We start from the raw sequence: 20,442 nt of genomic DNA on the forward strand, positions 1-20,442 counted from the left end.
TGATGGTAGACATGAGAAGAGAGCATGGCCTGGATGATGGGAGGTCTTTGATGATGGATCCCGCTATCTCGTAACAGTGCTCCTTGTAAATGTGCTCAGTTGTGGGGAGGGCTTTGCCTGTGATGGACTGGGGTGTATCCATCACCTTCTGAAGGCTTTTCCATTCCTGGGTATTGGTGTTTCCACGCCAGGCACTTGTGTAATCAGTCAGGACTCTCTCCACCGTGCATTGCGGAATATTGTTAAAGTTTTAGATGACTTGCCAAATCAATGCAAGCTTCTAAGGAAGTGGAGGTGCTGTTGTACCTTCTTTGTGATGGCATGTGTACTGGTCCCAGGACAGATTCTCTGACACGAGAGCGCTACGGAACGTAAAGTTACTGGGCCTCTCTACCTGCATTCCCCTCATGAGAACTGGCTCACAGGCCTCTGGCCTCTCCCTCCTGTAGGTGATAACTCAGCCCTTTAGTTTTGCTGATGTTGGTTGAGACGTTGCTGCTGTGGCACCATTAACCTCACTGAAAGCAAGCATGCAGGTACAGCAGGCAGTGAAGAGAGCTAATGGCATGCTGGCCTTCATAACAAGGGGAACTGAGTACAAGAGCAAAGAGGTCCTTCTGCAGCTGTACAGGGCCCTGGTGAGACCACACCTGGAGTATTGTGTACAGTTTTGGTCTCCAAATTTGAGGAAGGACATTCTTGCTATTGAGGGAGTGCAGCATAGGTTCACAAGGTTAATTCCCGGGATGGCGGGACTGTCATATGTTGAAAGATTGGTGTGACTGGGCTTGTATACTCTGGAACTTAGAAGGCTGAGAGGGGATCTTATTGAAACATATAAGATTGTTAAGGGATTGGACACGCTGGAGGCAGGAAGCATGTTCCTGCTGATGGGTGAGTCCAGAACCAGAGGCCACAGTTTAAGAATAAGGGGTAGGCCATTTAGAACGGAGTTGAGGAAAAACTTTTTCACCCAGAGAGTGGTGGATCTGTGGAATGCTCTGCCCCAGAAGGCTGTGGAGGCCAAGTCTCTGGATGCTTTCAAGAAAGAGATGGATAGAGCTCTTAAAGATAGCGGAATCAAAGATTATGGGGATAAGGCAGGAACTGGATACTGATTCTGGATGATCAGCCATGATCACAGTGAATGGTGGTGCTGGCTCGAAGGGTCGAATGGCCTACTCCTGCACCTATTGTCTATTGTCTATTATCTATTGTCTATTGTCACTCCTGTATATCGATTTGTCGCCACATTTGGTATTCTTTCTCTATCATCCACCTGTCTCACTTCCCCCGCCCCCAACCTACGGCACTCCACCTGCGCCACTCCCAACATCCTTCGCTCCCACTAGATTTTCAAAATCGCTCTCCATCACGCTGACAAATACAGTACTGTGCAAAAGTTAGGCACCCTAGCTCTATAAGACTTTATAAGACTTTCGCACAGTACTGTAGAACAGCTTAGAGTAGGATCAGGTCCTTCAATGTCTGTGCTGAGCATGATGCCAGATTAAACTAACCCCTTCTGGTTGCACATGATATCCGACATCCTGCATAGCATCTTAAATGCCACTGTCATGTCTGTCCACCCGTACTACCACCCCTGGCATTGTGTTCCAGGCACCAGTACACGCTAGTGTAAAAAAAACGCCCCACCCATCCTCTCCACCCTCTCACCTTAAACCTACACCCTCTAGTGTTCCATATTTCTACCCTGGGGAAAAGATTACAGCTGTCTTTGACTCTCATAATTTTGCAAGTTTCTATCGGAGCTCCCCTCATCCTCTGGGACTCCAGATAAAACAGTCTGTTTGTCCAACCTCCTTTTGTAGTTAATGCCGTCTAATCCAGGCAGATCATGATAAATCTCTACTGAACCCTCTCCAAAGCTTCCACATCCTACCTGTAATGGGGCAGCCAGAAATGCACACTGTGCTCTAAGTGTGGCCTAACCAAAGCTTTACAGAATTGTCGCAGCTTTCCTGACTCTTATATTCTAAGCCCTGATCAGTGAAATCAAGCATACTGCAGTATGGGCTGCCTTCATCATGCTGTCTACTGTCTGGCTACTTCCAGTGAGCTAAGAACCTGCACTCAAATCTCCCAGTACATCAATGCTGTGAGGGGCCCTTTTCCCACCATTGAGCACATCTACATGAAGTGTTGTCGCAGGAAAGCAGCACCTATCATCAGGGGCCCCCATCACCTAGGTCAGGCTCTCTTCTCACTGCTGGCAGAAACCGCAGGACTGGCACCGCCGGGTCCAGGAGCAGCTATTACCTCTCAACCATCAGGCTCTTGAACAAAGGGAGATAACGTCACTCAACATCATCACTGAAATGTTCCCATAACCTATCGACTCTCTTTCAATAACTCTTTATCTCATGTTCTCAATATTTATTGTTTATTTAATTCTTACTATTTCTTTCTTTTTGTACTTGCACAATTTGTTGTCTTTTGCACGCTGGTTGAACACTCTAGTGGGTGCAGTCTGTCATTGACTCTATTATGGTCATTATTCTATATTGGATTTATTGAGTATGCCCACAAGAAAATGAATCTCAGGGTTCTATATGGTGACATATATGTATTTTGAACTTTGATTTAACCTCCCGAAGTGCAACACCTCAAACTTGCCCTACACCACCTGCCATTTCTCTACCCACAACTGTAACTGAAGTTTATCTTATCAATAATCAGATAATAATCTGACTTCCTGTTGTTACCAAAGTAGGCAGCCTCACACTTACCCACACTGTACAGCATCTGCCATCGATCCACCAACTCTCTCAACCAGGGTCTTCCCTTTATCCTGCTCATTGTTTACCACCAACACAACTAGGTGTCAACCACCAACTTGGAGATATTGTGAGCAAAGTGCTGGAGAAACTCGACATCTACTGAGGGGAATAAACTGTTGATGTTTCAAGCCTGATGAAGGGTCTCAGCCAAAACATTGACTAATTCCTCTCCATTGATGCTACCTGGGTTGCTGCCTTTCTCCACCATTTTGTGTGTGTTGCTCATGATTTGCAGTGTCTGCAGAATCCCTGGTGTTGCAGATAGTATGTTGTTTCCTCACCCACCTTGTCCCGAATTGGCCAAAGTTGGCCCTTTCCCATCAAGTCCCACTCAAGACCAAGTGAGAAAGTGTCTGATGTTCTCAAGCAATGATAGTGGAACAAACTTGTTGCTGTGGGCTGTCTGTAGACACGCTGATTTTCCAGGTCCCAAGCTTCATTTTGAGGATTCAAAGTAACAACGGGGTAGCCATATTTGCAGATCCCCAGTCTGTAATGATTGGCAGCAACATCTCCCCCACCATCAGCAGAAGCTGTGTGCTTAGCCCTCTGCTCTATTTGCTATGTACCTGTGACTGTGAGGTTAAGTACAGCTCTAATGTCATACTGAAGTTTGTTGACAGCACCACTGTTGTTGGCCAAATCTCCATCCCCTCTCCCTTCCCCTTTGATTCCCCTCTCCCTGTCCCCCTTCACACTCTTAGTCCACAATAGAGACCCATATCAGAATCAGGTTTATCATCACTCACATATGTCATGAAATTTGTTTTTTTGCAGCAGCAGTATAGTGCAATATATAAAATTACTACAGTGCTGTGCACCCTAGCTATATATAGTCCTGCATTTTAACAGAAGCTTTAGGTTGCCTGCACTGATCTGTGCTGCTGTTCCTGTCACAGTTCTATTCTGTTGTCAGTGCTACATCTACAGCGGCTTTCGTTTTTGATACCAAGGGAATGGCATTTGTTGAGGAGCTGAGGAAAATGGGGTTTGATATTCCCAATCTAGATTGACTAACAAATAATGTATCTGGCAGACTAGTGGAGACGGGTGGAGGGGTGAGGAAGATCAATTGCATACACCAGGAAACTGATGCTATGTTTTTGGATTACCAGGGGGCAACGTGTCTGTGCGGAATAGAACCAGGGGCAAGAATAGAGCCATGGAGGATACCCGAGGTAATACTGGACTAAGCTCTCATTGTTAATCCATGGGGGTGAGCTACAGAAATCTCAGTCTGTGCTGGCTGCCAACCTCACGGCTGACCCTGGGCGTGTGGGCACTGGGAGCACAAAGTGGGACTCAGGTTCCCGATGCTGGTGGTGACTACTGTCCCCAGCCGTGCTCTGCATTGTAACCAAAGCACCATCACAGACTTCCCTGAGATGGCAACCACCAGAATAAGCCTTGGTGGGCTTCCCTTGTCTGTAGAAACCTTGACCCAAAACCGAGACTGTAGTTTGTCTTACTAATACTTTTTAACAGAAGTATTAAATTAGTAGCCCCCTTCTGCCCCCATCGCTCTCTTATTCTGCAGGAAGCAAAGGCTTCAGCTGAGAATAGAGATGCCAGGCTTATCACTGTTTCTGAGTTTTATTTGCTTGCTGGTGGAGTCCCATTCTAATCCTGTGTCTGATGTCTACGCAGCTCGGAAAGGCCCAGATGGGGTGATCATGTCCAACAACTACTGCGACTTCTGTCTGGGCGGGTCGAACATGAACAAGAAGACGGGCAGGGCTGAGGAGCTGGTCTCGTGCTCTGACTGTGGACGCTCCGGTAGGTGTATCCATGGAATATTCTCAGATGAACGTGAACCTGACCCCAGTAACTTGGCCAAACTAATAGATCAGTTTCTGGTGCGGGTTCTGGGAGATGCATACTAGGGCCGGATGAATTCTCAGAACAAAACTCACACCTTGAGGACAGGGTGTATGCAGCTATGAAGTGTCTCGCTGTACAAGATCTGTATCTCAGCTGCACAGGTGCTAGTAACGAACAAACCCTAGAACCAGAGTGCAAACTTACATTGAGAAAAATTTAGAATTCAGATTAAATTTTAAGATAATTGGATTTTAAAAAATCCTTTTAAGTCCGCTTTAATAACTTCATCTAACAAAACACTAGTTAATTTTAAACAGATAGACAGCATTGTGCTGCAGACTTCAGACCACTTTAGTGATTACTGAACCTACATACGTCTCCTGTGGGACTGGGTGGAGTGCCAGGGAAAATACATCAAGCCCCATTTAGTACAATTCTTGTTTACAATTCCTCACCCTGTTTCTTCATGAGATTAAACATCCATGAGAATTATATATTGGTATTGCGCCAAAGGCTCTGTTAAAAAGTGAGTAGTTGTTTTTAATGGGTCTACACTCCCACCCCTCTAGCCTGCCTCTTCTATCTTGCGTTAAAACTGAAAGCAACCCTCTCCAGTTGGTTATCAGACCCTCGTCCTCTGGGTGCTTGTGTCAGCTGTGGCTCAGTGTGTGGGGGTAGGGAGCCTTCTTGCCTTGAGAAGGAATTCTTCAGATTCAAGTTCTTTTCAAGGGATTTGTGTCCAATGAGCACTGCATCCCAATGCAGAGGGAGTGCTGCTCTATCAGGCAAGCTGTGTGCTGCAGGTGGGGACACTAACTAACATCCTGAGTGGATGCAAAAGATTTTGTGGCACAATTTTGAACAAAGAGCGGGGAAGTTATTGCTCTGTCTGGCCTGTGCTTATTTCTCAATCAGCATTTCTGAAACACACTATCTGATCAACGTCACATTGTTTCAAGGAATTTGATTTTTGTGATCACAATAGAATTGAAAAGGGCCTTGGTAGGTATCATATAAATGCAAATTTCTATCTCCTACCACTTCTCTTCTCACGTTGCCATGAAGAACGTGTATGTCAAATATTGTAACCGCGCTTAGATAAGGACAAATTTTGACCTTTAGTTGTTGTTCTTCTCATAGAGTCATAGCACAGACAGGTCCTTCAACCGATCTGCTAAAAGCCAAACTATCATTCTGCCTACTCCCATCGATCTGCACGTGTGCCATAGGCGTTCATAGCCCTCCCATTCGTGTACCTATCAAAATTACTCTTGCATGTTGAAATCGAACCTGCATCCACCACTCGTTCCACACTCTCACCACTCTCTGAGTGAAGAAGTTCCCCTTTCACCTTTAACCCATCATCTCTAGTTCTAGTCTCACCCAAACTCAGTGGAAAAAGCCTGCTTGCATTTACTCTATCTATACCCCTCATACTTTGAGTACCTCTATCAAATCTCCCCTCATTCTCCTACACTCTAGGAAATAGAATCCAAACCTATTCAGCCTTTTCCTATAACTCGAGTCCTCAAGTCCCCATAACATCCTTGTAAACTTTCTCTGCACTCTTTGAAATTCATTGATATCCTTCCTGTAGATAGGTGACTGGAAGTGCACAGAATACTCCAAATTTGGCCTCACCAATGTCTTATACAATTTCAACATACCATCACAGCTCCTGTACTGTGATCGATGAGGCCAAAAGCTTTCTCTATGATCCTGTCTACCTGTGATGCCATTTTCAAAGTATTATGGATCTGTATCCCCAGATCTCCTTCTATCACACTCCTTGGTGCCCTATGTAAGTCCTACCTTGATTTATCCTCCCAAACTGCAACACTTCACACTTGTTTGCATTAAATTCCATCTGCCGTTTTTCAGTCCATTTTTTCCAACTGGCCCAGATTCCATTGCAAGCTTTGATAACTTCCTTCGCCGTCCATTACACCCCAGTCTTGGTGCCATCTGCAAATTTGCTGATCCAGTTAACCACATTATCATACAGATTGCTCATAAAGATGACAACCAACAGCAGACCCAGTACTAATCCCTGTGGCACACCACTAGTCACAGGTCTGCAGTCAGAGAGGCGACTATCTACTACCACTTTCTGGCTTCTCCCGCAGAGCCAGTGTGTAATCCAATCCAATCATTCTTCTGCTGTGGAAGAGGGGATAGAAAGTTAACACTGCTGAAGACCTGTCTAAAATTGGGAAAATATCAAAGGTCCATTAAGCTAATTAGTCAGAGAGAGAGAAAAAGAGAGAGATGGCCACTTTTAGGACATAGGCTTAAATCAGAAGTGATTATTTTTGCCTGGATATCTGTCAAACTGTCTATTACCCAGCTCTGCTTCTATTAATCTTAATGGTAGAAACACTTATATAAAAAGAAAGATGAATACTTTAGCAGACTGAGTTGTCCTAGTATTATAAATCATTTTAATATTCTTGGACTATTGTGAAAACGTACCATCCCCTTCTCCAAATACAGTTAGTAGAAATGATAGTTTGTATCTGAAAAGTTTCGACAGCAAACTGCTGTTTGAAATATGCGTGTGTTAAAAATTGCTGGATTTATTTGCACAAAAGTGTAAGAGTTTTCCAGTTAATTCCAAACCAGCAATGAATGGGATGTCCTGTTTGTGTTGGATTGTATATCTCATGATTAGATTTTAACCCTTTCGCTGACTGATAAGTAAACGCACAGAGCAGGGTTTCAGGTTAAGAGCTTGAGGATTTTGCTTAGAGGTGGGATTTGTGATTGATTTTTTTTATAATTTTATATTTTTCATTTTGTGTGTGTATGGTGCGTGTGTGTATTGCTGAACCCATGTGCTGATATGTACATCATCATACATGTTAGCTTATTTTGGACAAGGAGCCGTTAAGGAGCTGGACTTGCGCAGTGCAGAGGACTTGTTTGCTGCTTCATCTGAAAGTGACGCATCCACGTTTCATGGCTTTGACGACGATGATATGGATGAACTGCTATCAAACCACAGTACTCATTCACCTGCTAGTGATGGTGCAAATTCTAAGTGCAGCGGCTGAATAAAGCGATTTTGGGAATACCTGCTAGCACAAACAAACAAACATTTAATTTGGGCAAGATTTAATGAATGGTGCTGACAACAGTGGAAGGCATTTGTAGCCAGAAAGAGTTGCTGCTGAATTCTAGACCCTTTGTGAAACTGAGCAGAGTCGATGCTTTTAATCGTTCATCAATAAACAAGAGAATCTGTCACTCAGAAGATGATCAGGATTACTTTTGACTGGGGATTTCTTTATTTTTACATAAGGACATTTGATTGACATTAAATGAGAGAATTGGTGGGGGAACAGAGGGACATGACGAGCTGGCTGCCTTTATTGCTGCTCAGTGCAAAGGCCATAAGTTAGCTCCTTCCCTCGTGTGTGGGCAGTTCTCTTAACCCACATTCACCAGTGCAGATGATAATGGACCTTCTCGCCAGTGGAAATGTAGCCTTCACTCTACATCTCTGGTACCTGCAGTGCCCAGTTTTTTGTGGTAGTGAAGGTGAAGGAAGCAGAGTTTAAAAAAAAAATCAATTTTTACTTTGAAGGAAACACAGCCCCTCTTCAGGGGGCAGCCCCTTCTGTTGACTGTTTCATTCGGCTGAATTGCCCTTGCTTGCCCCTGCTGAAGGAACCACACCATTGAGCCCATATACTGCCTGGAGCAATATAATGTCAGCACCAACTTTTCATCCCGTTAACTTGAAAGGAAGTCATCAATAACCCTGCAAGGTATGTGACCACAGTTTTGTTTTAACTGGCTTTTAATTGAATATGTGTAGCTTCAATTTGCATGATTAGGACTTATGAATTTTTCTCCCTTTTGGAGCAATGTTTGAGACCTGAGCTGGTGTTATATTTAATAAAAATGCAGCCAGATTGTTTAAAGATTAATTAATGCATCAGGATCTTGACCTGTAAATAGACTTTTTTTGATAGACGTTCAGTCTTCTAAACAAACAGCTCTCCTTTACCGTTCTTCAGCAGAATCTCCCAGATGACAGTGGTTACCATGAAAGCCAGTCCTAAGAGGAGAGAAGGAAGGAAAGAGTTGTGACCACGTTAGCACTGGGCTATTAACCTCCCAGCTCCTAACTAATGGAATCAGCCTCGGGACTCCGCTCAGCACGTGCAATGTGAAGGAGGAATGCACTGCGAATTAGAGTTTCAAACTCAATCAGACCCACTGTGCGGCTGTTTTTTGAGATTTCTGTGGCATCGGGAGAGGCTAATTATATGGAAATAAGTTATCATAATTTGGCAATATTTGATAATTTAGCATAAACATTTTAATATAGATATTTTATTTTCTTTGCAAAGCAATGGCATCATATTTAATAATGAGTGTGATGCCTGATGAACTTAAACAAAAATAATTCAACTCTGCTCAGTTCTGTTGTCAAAGCCATTTATTGAATCTCAGTAGGAGTGCTGCAAGTGGATATGGTAAGTGTCAGGTGTGTCTGTTGCCTGTCTGGAAGTCTAGTCTCATTTTCTATTTATTAATTAGTTCGACCGTGATTTTGCTGTAACTCCTCTCCTCACCCCTTTGTGATGAAGTTATGGTATTGTCACCATCAATTGGATGCTGTTGTTTATTGTACAATGTTAAATGTAAAAAAAGGTTCTTTATAAAGTGGATTAAATGCTGCTGAGCTTATGAAAATTTTATTTGTTAGAAAAATAAATTGCCTAATGGCCTCACATTGTGTCCTATTGTTGTGGCTTTCTTTTTAATTTTTGATAGTTCACTTATTTAATTTATATTTTCGATTAATGTTGGGTTGGACAGTGTTATAGAACTGCTTGCTTTAATTATCTAGCTATAGACTGCTAAAATATTGTAATAGCAAACATACTTTCTACACAGCGGCCCTGTCCAGCAGCGAAAGGGTTAATTATGCAATTAAATATAATTTTTGTCTCTCAGTTCAACTCCTTTTGTCTCATTTTCTATCTCATCTTCACATTCTTTCCTTCGCTCTGACTCTGCATCTGCCATAGTTTGATCATGTTTCTCATGTTGAAGGGGCCATGGGATGGTGGTGGTTGGGTGGGTTTCTTTTCCAGCTCCATCAGTTTTCTCAGCCACGCTTTCTCTTCGTTCTTCACCATTCCTAATCTCTCTCCATCACCCCCAGTTCTTTCCATTCCACGTTCACACTGTTTCTCCCCAATCCTCTCTCTCCCACTGACATTTTCTCCCTGACCCTCTCTTCTCCAGCCCTCTCCTTCTGACTCTTTACCCCTAACCTCCCTCCCCTAGCAGTCTGTTCCCCACAGACCCTGTGTCTCCTCCATCCTCCGCTCTCACCTGTTCCTCCTTCCACAGCTGCCTGCGTACCTGATCTATTCTTCCCTTTGCCCCCATCCCATTTCTCCCCGCCATTCATTTTTACCCCCCTTACTGCTCCTCCCTCTACTTGCATCTCCATTGCCCTTCTTTCTGCTCTCTCTCTTCCACATACTTTTTATTTCCCACTCTCTGTCCCCTCTCTACCAAACCACTCTCCCAGTCTTTCTCTCTTCTTCCCCAGCTTAATTCTCCTTCCACACCTCTCTTTCTCACCCTCTACCTCCTCTCTCCACAGGTTCCCGATCTCTCCCTCTCCATCCCCTTCCCCTTTTCACTCCTGTCCTTCTCATCTCCTTCTTCTTCCTCCCCTGCTCCTCTCACTCCACACTCTTTCACCCACTCTTTATCCTCAACCTCCCCTTCTCTCTCCTTTCATCTCGCACCTTCTCTCTATACTTTCTCTCCTTCTCTATCCCCCCCAAATCTCTATCCTCACTCTACCCCCCAATCTCCAACTCGTCTCTCCCCTCCTTTCTGTCTCCTACCCAAACCCCTCTCTCCCATTCTCTCACCCCTCATCTCCTTTTTCTCCTCCCCGACATTCCCCTTCCCAATGTCCCATTCTTTTCCTCACAGTCCCAGCCTCTCTGTTCCCCACCCTCAACCTTTACCCCTCCCATCCTTCTCTTTCCCCTTCTCTCCTTCCCAGCTTTTCCTTTCCTCATCTCTATCCTCCTCCTCTCTCTAACCTTCCCCATCCCTTCCCTCTTCTCCACTCTCTCTCTCTCCCTTTCTCTTTCCCTGAAACACTCTCACCCCCTTTCTTTATACTCTCCCTTCTCTCCTTCTTTCTTTATACTCTCCCTTCTCCCCTTCTTTCTTTATACTCTCCCCCCTCTTTCTTTCTTTATACTCTCCCTTCTCTCCTTCTTGCTTTATACTCTCCCCCTCTTTCTTTCTTTATACTCTCCCTTCTCTGCTTCTTGCTTTATACTCTCCCCCTCTTTCTTTCTTTATACTCTCTCTTCTCTCCTTCTTTCTTTATACTTTCTCTTCTCTCCTTCTTTCTTTATACTCTCTGTTCTCTCCTTTCTTTATACTCTCCCCCTCTCCCTCTTTCATTATACTCTCTTCCTTCTCTCCTTCTTCCTTTATACTCTCTCTTCTCTCCTTCTTTCTTTATACTCTCCCCCCTCCCCTGCTTTCTTTATACTCTCCCCCCTCCCTCTTTCATTATACTCTCTCCCTTCTCCTTCCTTTATACTCTCCCCATTCACACTCTCGTGCTTTCCCAACTACTCCCTCTGCTCTCTTCCACACTCTCTCACATTCTCATCCCCTCCTCTTCCCTTCTCTCTAATATCTCTTCTCCCCCCTTCTTTCACATCTCTTTCTCTCCCTTCCGTCTCTCTCTCTCCCTCTCTTCCTCTCTCCTTTTCCCTCTCTCCCATTCTCCCTTCACTCACCCCTCTCTCTCGTCCCCATCTCTCTCTCTCCAACTCCTTTTGTTCCCCCAATCTCTCTGTCTGCCCTCCCCTCCCACATTTCTCCTCCCCCTTGTCTCTGCGACTCAGGAAATGGTGTGTAAACGTCTCCTGTTTGTTGCATCCCTTCAGGTCACCCCACCTGTTTGCAGTTCACAGTAAATATGACTGCAGCTGTGAAAACCTATCACTGGCAATGTATTGAGTGCAAATCCTGTAGCCTGTGCGGAACATCTGAGAATGACGTAAGTTTTTTTAACCTGTCCATCATCTATGACACTTTTTAATAAAACCCATTTTTAGTTGAATCCATTTCTGGTGTGGTTGTGCCTGTGAGTTTAACTATCAATGAGACGGTTTCCCCGATCCAGGCTGTGTTTGCTCAGCAGTCGTCAGGATGCTGTAACTGATCGCCATACCTAAGGTTAAGGAAGTGAGCGGACTGGAAGGACAGTTGTTCTTCCTGCCTTGAGTCACAATTACATCAATTTAAAACATTTGGGAAGACTTTCAGTACACTGGATGAACTCAGCAGGTCAGGCAGCATCAGTTAGAAATGATGAGTCGACGTTTCGGGCCGGAACCCTTCGTCAGGACTGAAGAATGAAAGATGGGGAAGGATTTGAAGAATGCTTGTAGCTTCAGTTGATAGACCAGTAATTTGAAAGACAAAGGAGTGGGGAAGGGGAAGCATTGACATCATAGCCCTGAAAACAATGGGTGGTAGAAGAAGGAGGCGGAACCATGAGGGAGCTGGGGGAGGGGCAGAGTGAAATAGGGATAGGGGAAGGGAGGGGGAGGGAATTACCGGAAGTTGGAGAATTCTATGTTCATACCAAGGGGCTGGAGACTACCTGGACGGTATATGAGGTGTTGCTCCTCCAGCCTGAGTTTAGCCTCATCATGGCAGTAGAGGAGGCCATGTACGGACATATCTGAATGGAAATAGGAAGCAGAGTTGAAGTGGGTGGCTACCGGGAGATCTTGTCTGTTGTAGCAGACGGAGTGGAGGAGTTCGATGAAGTGGTCCCCCAGTCTGCGTCGGGTTTTACCAATGCAGAGGAGGCCACACCGGGAGCACCTGATGCCACAAGTGACCCCAACAGACTCACAAGTGAAGTGTTGCCTCACCTGGAAGGACTGTTTGGGGCCCTGAATGGTGGCAAGAGAGGAGGTGTAGGGACAGGTGTAGCACTTACGCTTACAGGGATAAGTGCCAGGTGGGAGATCCGTGGGGATGGACGTGTGGATAAGGGAGTGGCGGAGGGACCGATCCCTGCAGAAAGCGGAGAGGGAAAGATGTGCTTAGTGGTGGGGTCCTGTTGAAGGTGGTAGAAGTTGCGGAGGATAATGTGCTGGATCCAGAGGCTGGTGGGGTGGTAGGTGAGGACAAGGGGAACTCTGTCCCTGTTGTGTTTGCAAGAGGATGAAAAGGTGAGACCCGACGCAGATTGGGGGACCGCTTCGTCGAGCACCTCCACTCCATCTGCCACAACAGACAGGATCTCCCGGTAGCCACCCACTTCAACTCTGCTTCCCATTCCCATTCAAATATGTCCATACATGGCCTCCTCTACTGCCATGATGAGGTTAAACTCAGGTTAGAGGAGCAACCCCTCATATACCGTCTAGGTAGTCTCCAGCCCCTTGGTATGAACATAGAATTCTCCAACTTCCGGTAATTCCCTCCCCCTCCCTTCCCCTATCCCTATTTCACTCTGCCCCTTCCCCAGCTCCCTCATGGTTCCGCCTCCTTCTTCTACTACCCATTGTTTTCAGGGCTATGACGTCAATGCTTCCCCTCCCCCACCCCTTTGTCTTTCAAATTACTGGTCTATCAACTGATGCTACAAGCATTCTTCAAATCCTTCCCCATCTTTCATTCTTCAGTCCTGACGAAGGGTTCCGGCCTGAAACGTCGACTCATCGTTTCTAACTGATCCTGCCTGACCTGCTGAGTTCATCCAGTGCACTGAAAGAGTTGCTTTAATCACAGCATCTGCAGATTATTTTGTGAAAACATTTGGAGAAGCTAAAGCCTGCATTCAGGTTCAAATCTTCATGCAGGTTTTTGTTTTCCACCAGGTGACCCAAAAGTTCCACCTCCTCTTCAACCGTTACCGAGCCCTGGGCGTGAGTGAGCACAGTGCCTCTGGTCTCTGAGTGAGGGGCTGAGCTTTCTTGTAAACTGACAGCATTTTGCGGTCAGCAGTGTAACATCCTGCCTCAATATATCTGCTGCCTTGCCTTTCTTCCTAAAGTGAAGCGTGTCTGGTTGGCAGCCAGCATGGGCTTTGAAGTAATTAATCTTCTGTGCATGATCACAGTCGCGTCATCCTGCCCTTAACCCCCATGTGGTTTGAAGATGAGTGAAGTCTCACCAGAAAGATCAGCACCTTGCTGCAAAGTTAACAGTACCCAGCCCTTTCTAACTGCCCCAAGCAGCAGTGAACCATGAGGAAGCAATCCACAGCTCTTCAGGGGGTTGGTGAGGCCAGTTGAAAATACATATTCGATGTCAATACCTCACAGTCTGCATTATTCTTGCAATGTAAGCCTTAATGACAATGAGAAGCAGGGTTACCGTGCTGGTTGTTTTCGATCTGGCACGAGTCTGTGTTAAATCTGCCAAATGCTTCCCTTGCAGTGAGAGCTCACAAAAATCTTTAACAATGTTGAGATGTGCAAGCTGACAATCTAAACCTTAAATCTAATGTTTTCCAGATTTTTGTTGGAGCATTGTTCAGTCAGTCTTTGACAATTATTAAAACTAAACTTCGTTCAATAGTGAGAGCATGACTTGTATCAAAATGTGTTCATTTTTTTGGTGGCATGGCGAAGGAGCAGGTAAGCTTGGGCTGAAAAGTGAACTGCTTATTCTCCCCCATTGACACTACCTTTCCCCAAACAAGAAAAAATCTGCAGATGCTGGAAATCAGAGCAACACACACAAAATGCTGGAGGAGCTCAGTAGGTCAGGCAGCATCTACGCAAAAGAGTATTGTAGACGTTTCAGGGCAAAACCTGCCAAAGGGTTTCAGCCCGAAACATCAACTGTACTCCTTTCTGTAGATGCTGCCTGGCCTGCTGAGTTTATCCAGCACTTAGTGTGTATTGCTCTGGATTTCCAGCATCTGCAGAATTTCTTGTGTTTATGGTGTGCAATAGGTTTTCCCAGAACGATGAGTGATTGGATTTTAGTTTTCTTTTGCACTTTCTGACCACCGATCAACCAAGCACGAAAATCAAGGCTGGAAATTTGGAATGAAAGGTGAAAAGGAAGGAAATATTCAGTGGGTGGGGTAGGATCTGTGGAGGTGGAAATGGGAGATGTCATTGGAAGCTGAATATCCTTGGTCAGAATTGGGATGAACACCATTGGTGACAGGCTTCAGGGAGGCTGAGGGTGGGGTGCAAAGTGAGGAAAGGAAAATTTACCTCAAAAAAATGGGTGGAACCAGGGTGGCCATGGGAATAAGCTGTAAATGAGGTCAACTATTAATGGGCTAGTGGGGGCATTTGGAAGAAGGGGACTCTCAGCAGATGAGGGAGCTTCTGTTTTATTTGAAACATCTAAGCTCTCTCATCCAAAGTATCATGATAATCAAAATATGCTGAGAGACTTTGTGGTGAGCAGGCTCGAAGGGCCAAATGGCCCTCTCCTGCTCCTGTTTCTGAAATGACATTGACAAATGGCATTGAGAGGGTCTCTGTATGAGCCGTTCTTCTGCCCATCCCTTTAGCTGAACTGACAGTGCTGGGTGCCAGCTGTTTGTTGCATCGTGTGACTACTGATCTGCTCCTTTTGGCTGGGATCTTGCTTGGTTTCTGGTCAGTTGCCTGGAGCTGAAAGGAATGGGAAACTCTTGGTTCAAGCCAACCTCTCACACAAATGGACTCCTCCTGTATAACCTGTCACCAACTTAAGTTGCCAACACGTGGTGTTAAATGCAGTGCTTTTGCAAATCAAGTAATCTTGATCAGAATAGGGTCACCTTCTATTTCCTATTTAGAGTATTGCAGAGGAATGCTGATGTAGGTACATTTAAGATTGTAAAGGGCCACATCAGGGTAGATGTTGAAGTGACCACGAGTGGGAGGGTCTCAAATGAACGGGCATTGTTTCAGCATTAGAGCTTGGTTATTTAGAACAAGATCTTTCTCACCTAGTTTCTGAAGTTCTCAATCCTGAGATTCATGAGGCTGGCCTTCGAGGTATTTAAAATGAAGGTAGAAACTTTTTTGAAAGTTTGGGGAATTGAAGGCTGTAGGATCTTAGTAACAGTAAAGACTATCCTTTCTGACCACATTGAAAAGCAGGCAGAGCAGGTTTGAAAGACCAGTAGCTGACTACTGTGATTTTGCTCTCTTGTCTTGTTCTTGAAGCTCTGTTTCCATTTGTTCTGTGCAGAGAGGGAAGAAGAAAAGAAATATCAGCAAAAAAAAACCAACAATATTTTAAGGGCTACAATAAAACCAGAAAAGGTCGAAACAAGTAACAGGTCGGGCAGCATCTACGGACATGGAAAGAGTTGTAGGACCCTCTCATTTAACTTTTTTTTTCATTCCTTCAAGCAAAGTAATCTCGGGATTGCTACCTGTATAATGTGCTAGCGAGGGCAAGAATAGTAGGATCAGGCAGATGAATGCGTGGCTGAGAGACTGGTGCAGGGGGCAGGGCTTCAGATTCTTGGATAATTGGGATCTCTTCTGGGGGAAGTATGACCTGTTCAAAAAGGACAGGTTACACCTGAACCCGAAGGGGACCAATATCCTGGCAGGAAAGTTTAATAGAGCTGTTAGGGAGAGTTTAAACTAATTTGGCAGGGGGATGGGAACCAGAATGACAGAGTGGAGGAAGGGGAAAACAGAAAAAAATCTAAGATAGTGAGCAGTAAAGATGTCAGCAAAGACAGGCAGGTGATGGGGCAAATTTGTAGCCATTGGGATGAGTTGCAATGCAATAAAGTTGCAGTGATATCAAAGCAAAAAGTACCAAATACTGGTCTTAAGGTGTTATACTTAAATGCACACAGCATAAGGAATAAGGTGGATGATCTTGTCGTACAGCTACAGATTGGCAGGTATGATTTTTTGGCCATCACTGAGACCTGTCTCTGGGAGCTGAATGTCCAAGGATACATGGTGTATCGGAAGGATAGGAAGGTAGGCAGAGGGGGAGGCGTGGCTTTATTGGTAAGAAGTGATATTAAATCACTAGGAAGAGGTGATATAGGATCGGAAGGTGCAGAATCTTTATGGGTTGAGCTAAGAAATCGCAGGGGTAAAAGGACCCTGATGGCAGTGATTTATAGGCCTCCAAACAGCTGCAGTGATGTGGACTACAAATTACAACAGGAAACAGAAAAGGCTTGTCAGAAGGGCAGTGTTATGATAATTGTGGGGGATTTTAACATGCAAGTGGATTGGGAAAATCAGGTCGGCACTGGATCTCAAGAGAGAGAATTTGTAGAATGTCTGCGAGATGGCCTTTTAGAACAGCTTGTTGTTGAGCCCACCAGGGGATCGGCTGTACTGGATTGCGTATTGTGTAATGAACTGGAGGTGATTAGAGAGATTAAGGTGAAGGAACCCTTAGGAGGCAGTGATCATAACATGATTGAATTCACGTGAAATTTGAAAAAGAGAAGCCGAAATCTGATGTGTCGGTGTTTCAGTGGAGTAAAGGAAATTACAGTGGCATGAGAGAGGAACTGGCCAAAGTTGACTGGAAAGGGACACTGGCGGGAAAGACGGCAGAGCAGCAGTGGCTGGAGTTTATGCGAGAAGTGAGGAAGGTGCAAGACAGGTATATTCCAAAAATGAAGAAGTTTTCGAATGGAAAAAGGATGCAACCGTGGTTGACACGAGAAGTCAAAGCCAAAGTTAAAGCATAGGAGAGGGCATACAAGGAAGCAAAATTAGTGGGAAGACAGAGGATTGGGAAGTTTTTAAAACTTTACAAAAAGAAACTAAGAAGGTCATTAAGAGGGAAAAGATTAACTATGAAAGGAAGCTAGCAAATAATATCGAAGAGGATACTAAAAGCTTTTTCAAGTATATAAAAAGTAAAAGATAGGTGAGAGTAGATATAGGACTGATAGAAAATGATGCTGGAGAAATTGTAATGGGAGATAAGGAGATGGCGGAGGAACTGAACGAGTATTTTGCATCAGTCTTCACTGAGGAAGACATCAGCAGTATACCGGACACTCACGGGTGGCAGGGAAGAGAAGTGTGCACAGTCACAATTATGACAGCGAAAGTACTCAGGAAGCTGAATAGGCTAAAGGTAGATAAATCTCCGGGACCAGATGGAATGCACCCTCGTGTTCTGAAGGAAGTAGCTGTGGAGATTGCGGAGGAATTAGCGATGATATTTTAAAAGTCAATAGATTCTGGCATGGTTCCGGAGGACTGGAAGATTGTAAATATCACTCCGCTATTTAAGAAGGGGGCAAGGAAGCAAAAAGGAAATTATAGACCTGTTAGCTTGACATTGGTGGTTGGGAAGTTGTTGGAGTCGATCGTCAAGGATGAGGTTACAGAGTAGCTGGAGGCATATGACAAGATAGGCAGAACTCAGCATGGATTCCTTAAAGGAAAATCCTGCCTGACAAACCTATGACAATTTTTTGAGGAAATTACCAGCAGGCTAGACAAGGGAGATGTAGTGGATGTTGTATATTTGGATTTTCAGAAGGCCTTTGACAAGGTGCCACACATGAGGCTACTTAACAAGATAAGAGCCCATGGAATTACGGGAAAGTTACATACGTGGATAGAGTATTGGTTGATTGTCAGGAAACAGAGAGTGGGAATAAAGGGATCCTATTCTGGTTGGCTGCCAGTTACCAGTGGTGTTCCACAGGGGTCCGTGTTGGGGCCACTTCTTTTTACGTTGTACATCAATGATTTGGATTATGGAATAGATGGCTTTGTGGCTAAGTTTGCTGATGATACGAAGGTAGGTGGAGGGGCTGGTAGTGCTGAGGAAATGGAGAGTCTGCAGAGAGACTTGGATAGATTGGAAGAATGGGCAAAGAAGTGGAAAATGAAATACAATGTTGGAAAGTGTATGGTTATGCACTTTGGCAGAAGAAGTAAACAGGCAGACTATTATTTAAATGGGGAAAGAATTCAAAGTTCTGAGATGCAACGGGATTTGGGAGTCCTGGTACAGGATACCCTTAAGGTTAACCTCCAGGTTGAGTCAGTAGTGAAGAAGGCGAATGCAATGTTGGCATTCATTTCGAGAGGAATAGAGTATAGGAGCAGGGATGTGATGTTGAGGCTCTATAAGGCGCTGGTGAGACCTCACTTGGAGTACTGTGGGCAGTTTTGGTCTCCTTATTTAAGAAAGGATGTGCTGACGTTGGAGAGGGTACAGAGAAGGTTCACTAGAATGATTCCGGGAATGAGAGGGTTAACATATGAGGAACGTTTGTCCGCTCTTGGACTGTATTCCTTGGAGTTTAGAAGAATGAGGGGAGACCTGATAGAAACATTTCGAATGTTGAAAGGCATGGACAGAGTGGATGTGGCAAAGTTGTTTCCCATGATGGGGGAGTCTAGTACGAGAGGGCATGACTTAAGGATTGAAGGGCGCCCATTCAGAACAGAAATGTGAAGTAATTTTTTTAGTCAGAGGGTGGTGAATCTATGGAATTTGTTGCCACTGACAGCAGTGGAGGCTAAGTTGTTGGGTGTATTTAAGGCAGAGATTGATAGGTATCTGAGTAGCCAGGGCATCAAAGGTTATGGTGAGAAGGCGGGGGAGTGGGACTAAATGGGAGAATGGATCAGCTCATGATAAAATGGTGGAGCAGACTCGATGGGCCGAATGGCCAACTTCTGCTCCTTTGTATTATGGTCTTATGGTCTTAAATTGTTTTAACAATGCTGACAGTGACTCCATCCTTTATAAAGAGAGGATCTAGACAAGGCAACCTAAAATTCTGAACTTAGTTTGGGGGAATGAAGCTGGACAGGTGGGAGAACATTGTAGTAGGCGATTATATTTCAGTTAGATTTACCATTGATGTGGAAGAGGCCATAGGTGACAGGATAGTGAAGAAGGTAATTGGTAAACTAGTTTTTATAGGCATTGAGTATAAGATTTGAGACATCATGCTGCAGCTGTACAAAGCATTGGCTAGACCACATTTTGAGCAGTGTGTATAGTTCTGGCCACCACACTTCAGGAAGGATGTGATAACAATAGAGAGAGAGTGTGGAAGAGATTTATCAGGTTGTTGTTTGGAAAGGAGAGATTAGATAGGCTGGGTTTATTCTCTTTGGAACATAGGAGCCCGAGGGACAACTTATGGAGATGTATACACAGATAAATAAAATAGAATTTACTTCCAAGTAAAGGGAATTACAAAGGCATGAGAGGGGAGCTGGCCAAAGATTTAGTGTGAAGTTAGAGGATTGGGAAGTTTTTAAAAACCAAAAAAAGGCAACTAAAAAAGCCATAAGGAGCGAAAAGATGAAATAAGCTGATAAATAATGTCAAAGAGAATATCAAAAGTGTTTTCAGATATATAAAAGAGTAAAACAGGTGAGAGTCGATATGGGATTGCTGGATAATGACACTGGAGAGGGAGTAATAAGGGAACGAAGAAATGGCAGATGAATTTAATAAATCTTCACTGTGGAAAACACTAGCAGTATGTCAGCAGTCCGAGAGTGCCAGGGGTAGGACTGAGTGTAAATGCTATTACTAAGGAGAAGGTGCTTATGAAGCTGAAAGGACTGAAGGTAGATACGTCACCTGGATCAAGTGGACTACACCCCGGGGTTCTGGAGGAGGAAGCTGAAGAGATTGTGGAGGCACTTGTAGAGATCTTTCAAGAATCACTAGATTCTGGAATGGTTCCAGAAGACTGGAAAATTGCAAATTTCACTCTACTCTTTAAGAAGGGAGTGAGGCAGAAAAAATGTAATTATCGGCTATTAGCTTGACTTCAGTTCTTGGGAAGCTGTTGGAGTCCATTATT

At 44.5% G+C, this 20,442-nt stretch overlaps 1 protein-coding gene across 7 annotated transcripts in view; it reads left to right on the plus strand.

Annotated features, from left to right (window-relative positions):
- dpf3 (double PHD fingers 3) overlaps nucleotides 1-20,442 on the plus strand; it is a 198,121-nt gene that overhangs the window by 157,647 nt on the left and 20,032 nt on the right. For 3 of the 7 annotated variants that reach the window (XM_063053721.1, XM_063053731.1, XM_063053751.1), the window contains 3 exons: nucleotides 3,917-3,979; nucleotides 4,449-4,577; nucleotides 11,573-11,685. In XM_063053721.1, coding sequence (XP_062909791.1) covers nucleotides 3,917-3,979; nucleotides 4,449-4,577; nucleotides 11,573-11,685 — 305 coding nt within the window. Of the gene's footprint in view, nucleotides 1-3,916; nucleotides 3,980-4,448; nucleotides 4,578-7,487; nucleotides 8,393-8,644; nucleotides 9,559-11,572; nucleotides 11,686-20,442 lie in introns of those variants that run through there. The other 4 variants (XR_010018668.1, XR_010018674.1, XR_010018670.1 and 1 more) reach the window with 3 other exon arrangements.

The sequence above is a fragment of the Mobula hypostoma genome, chromosome 1 (assembly GCF_963921235.1).
Source record: "Mobula hypostoma chromosome 1, sMobHyp1.1, whole genome shotgun sequence".
NCBI lineage: Eukaryota > Metazoa > Chordata > Chondrichthyes > Myliobatiformes > Myliobatidae > Mobula > Mobula hypostoma.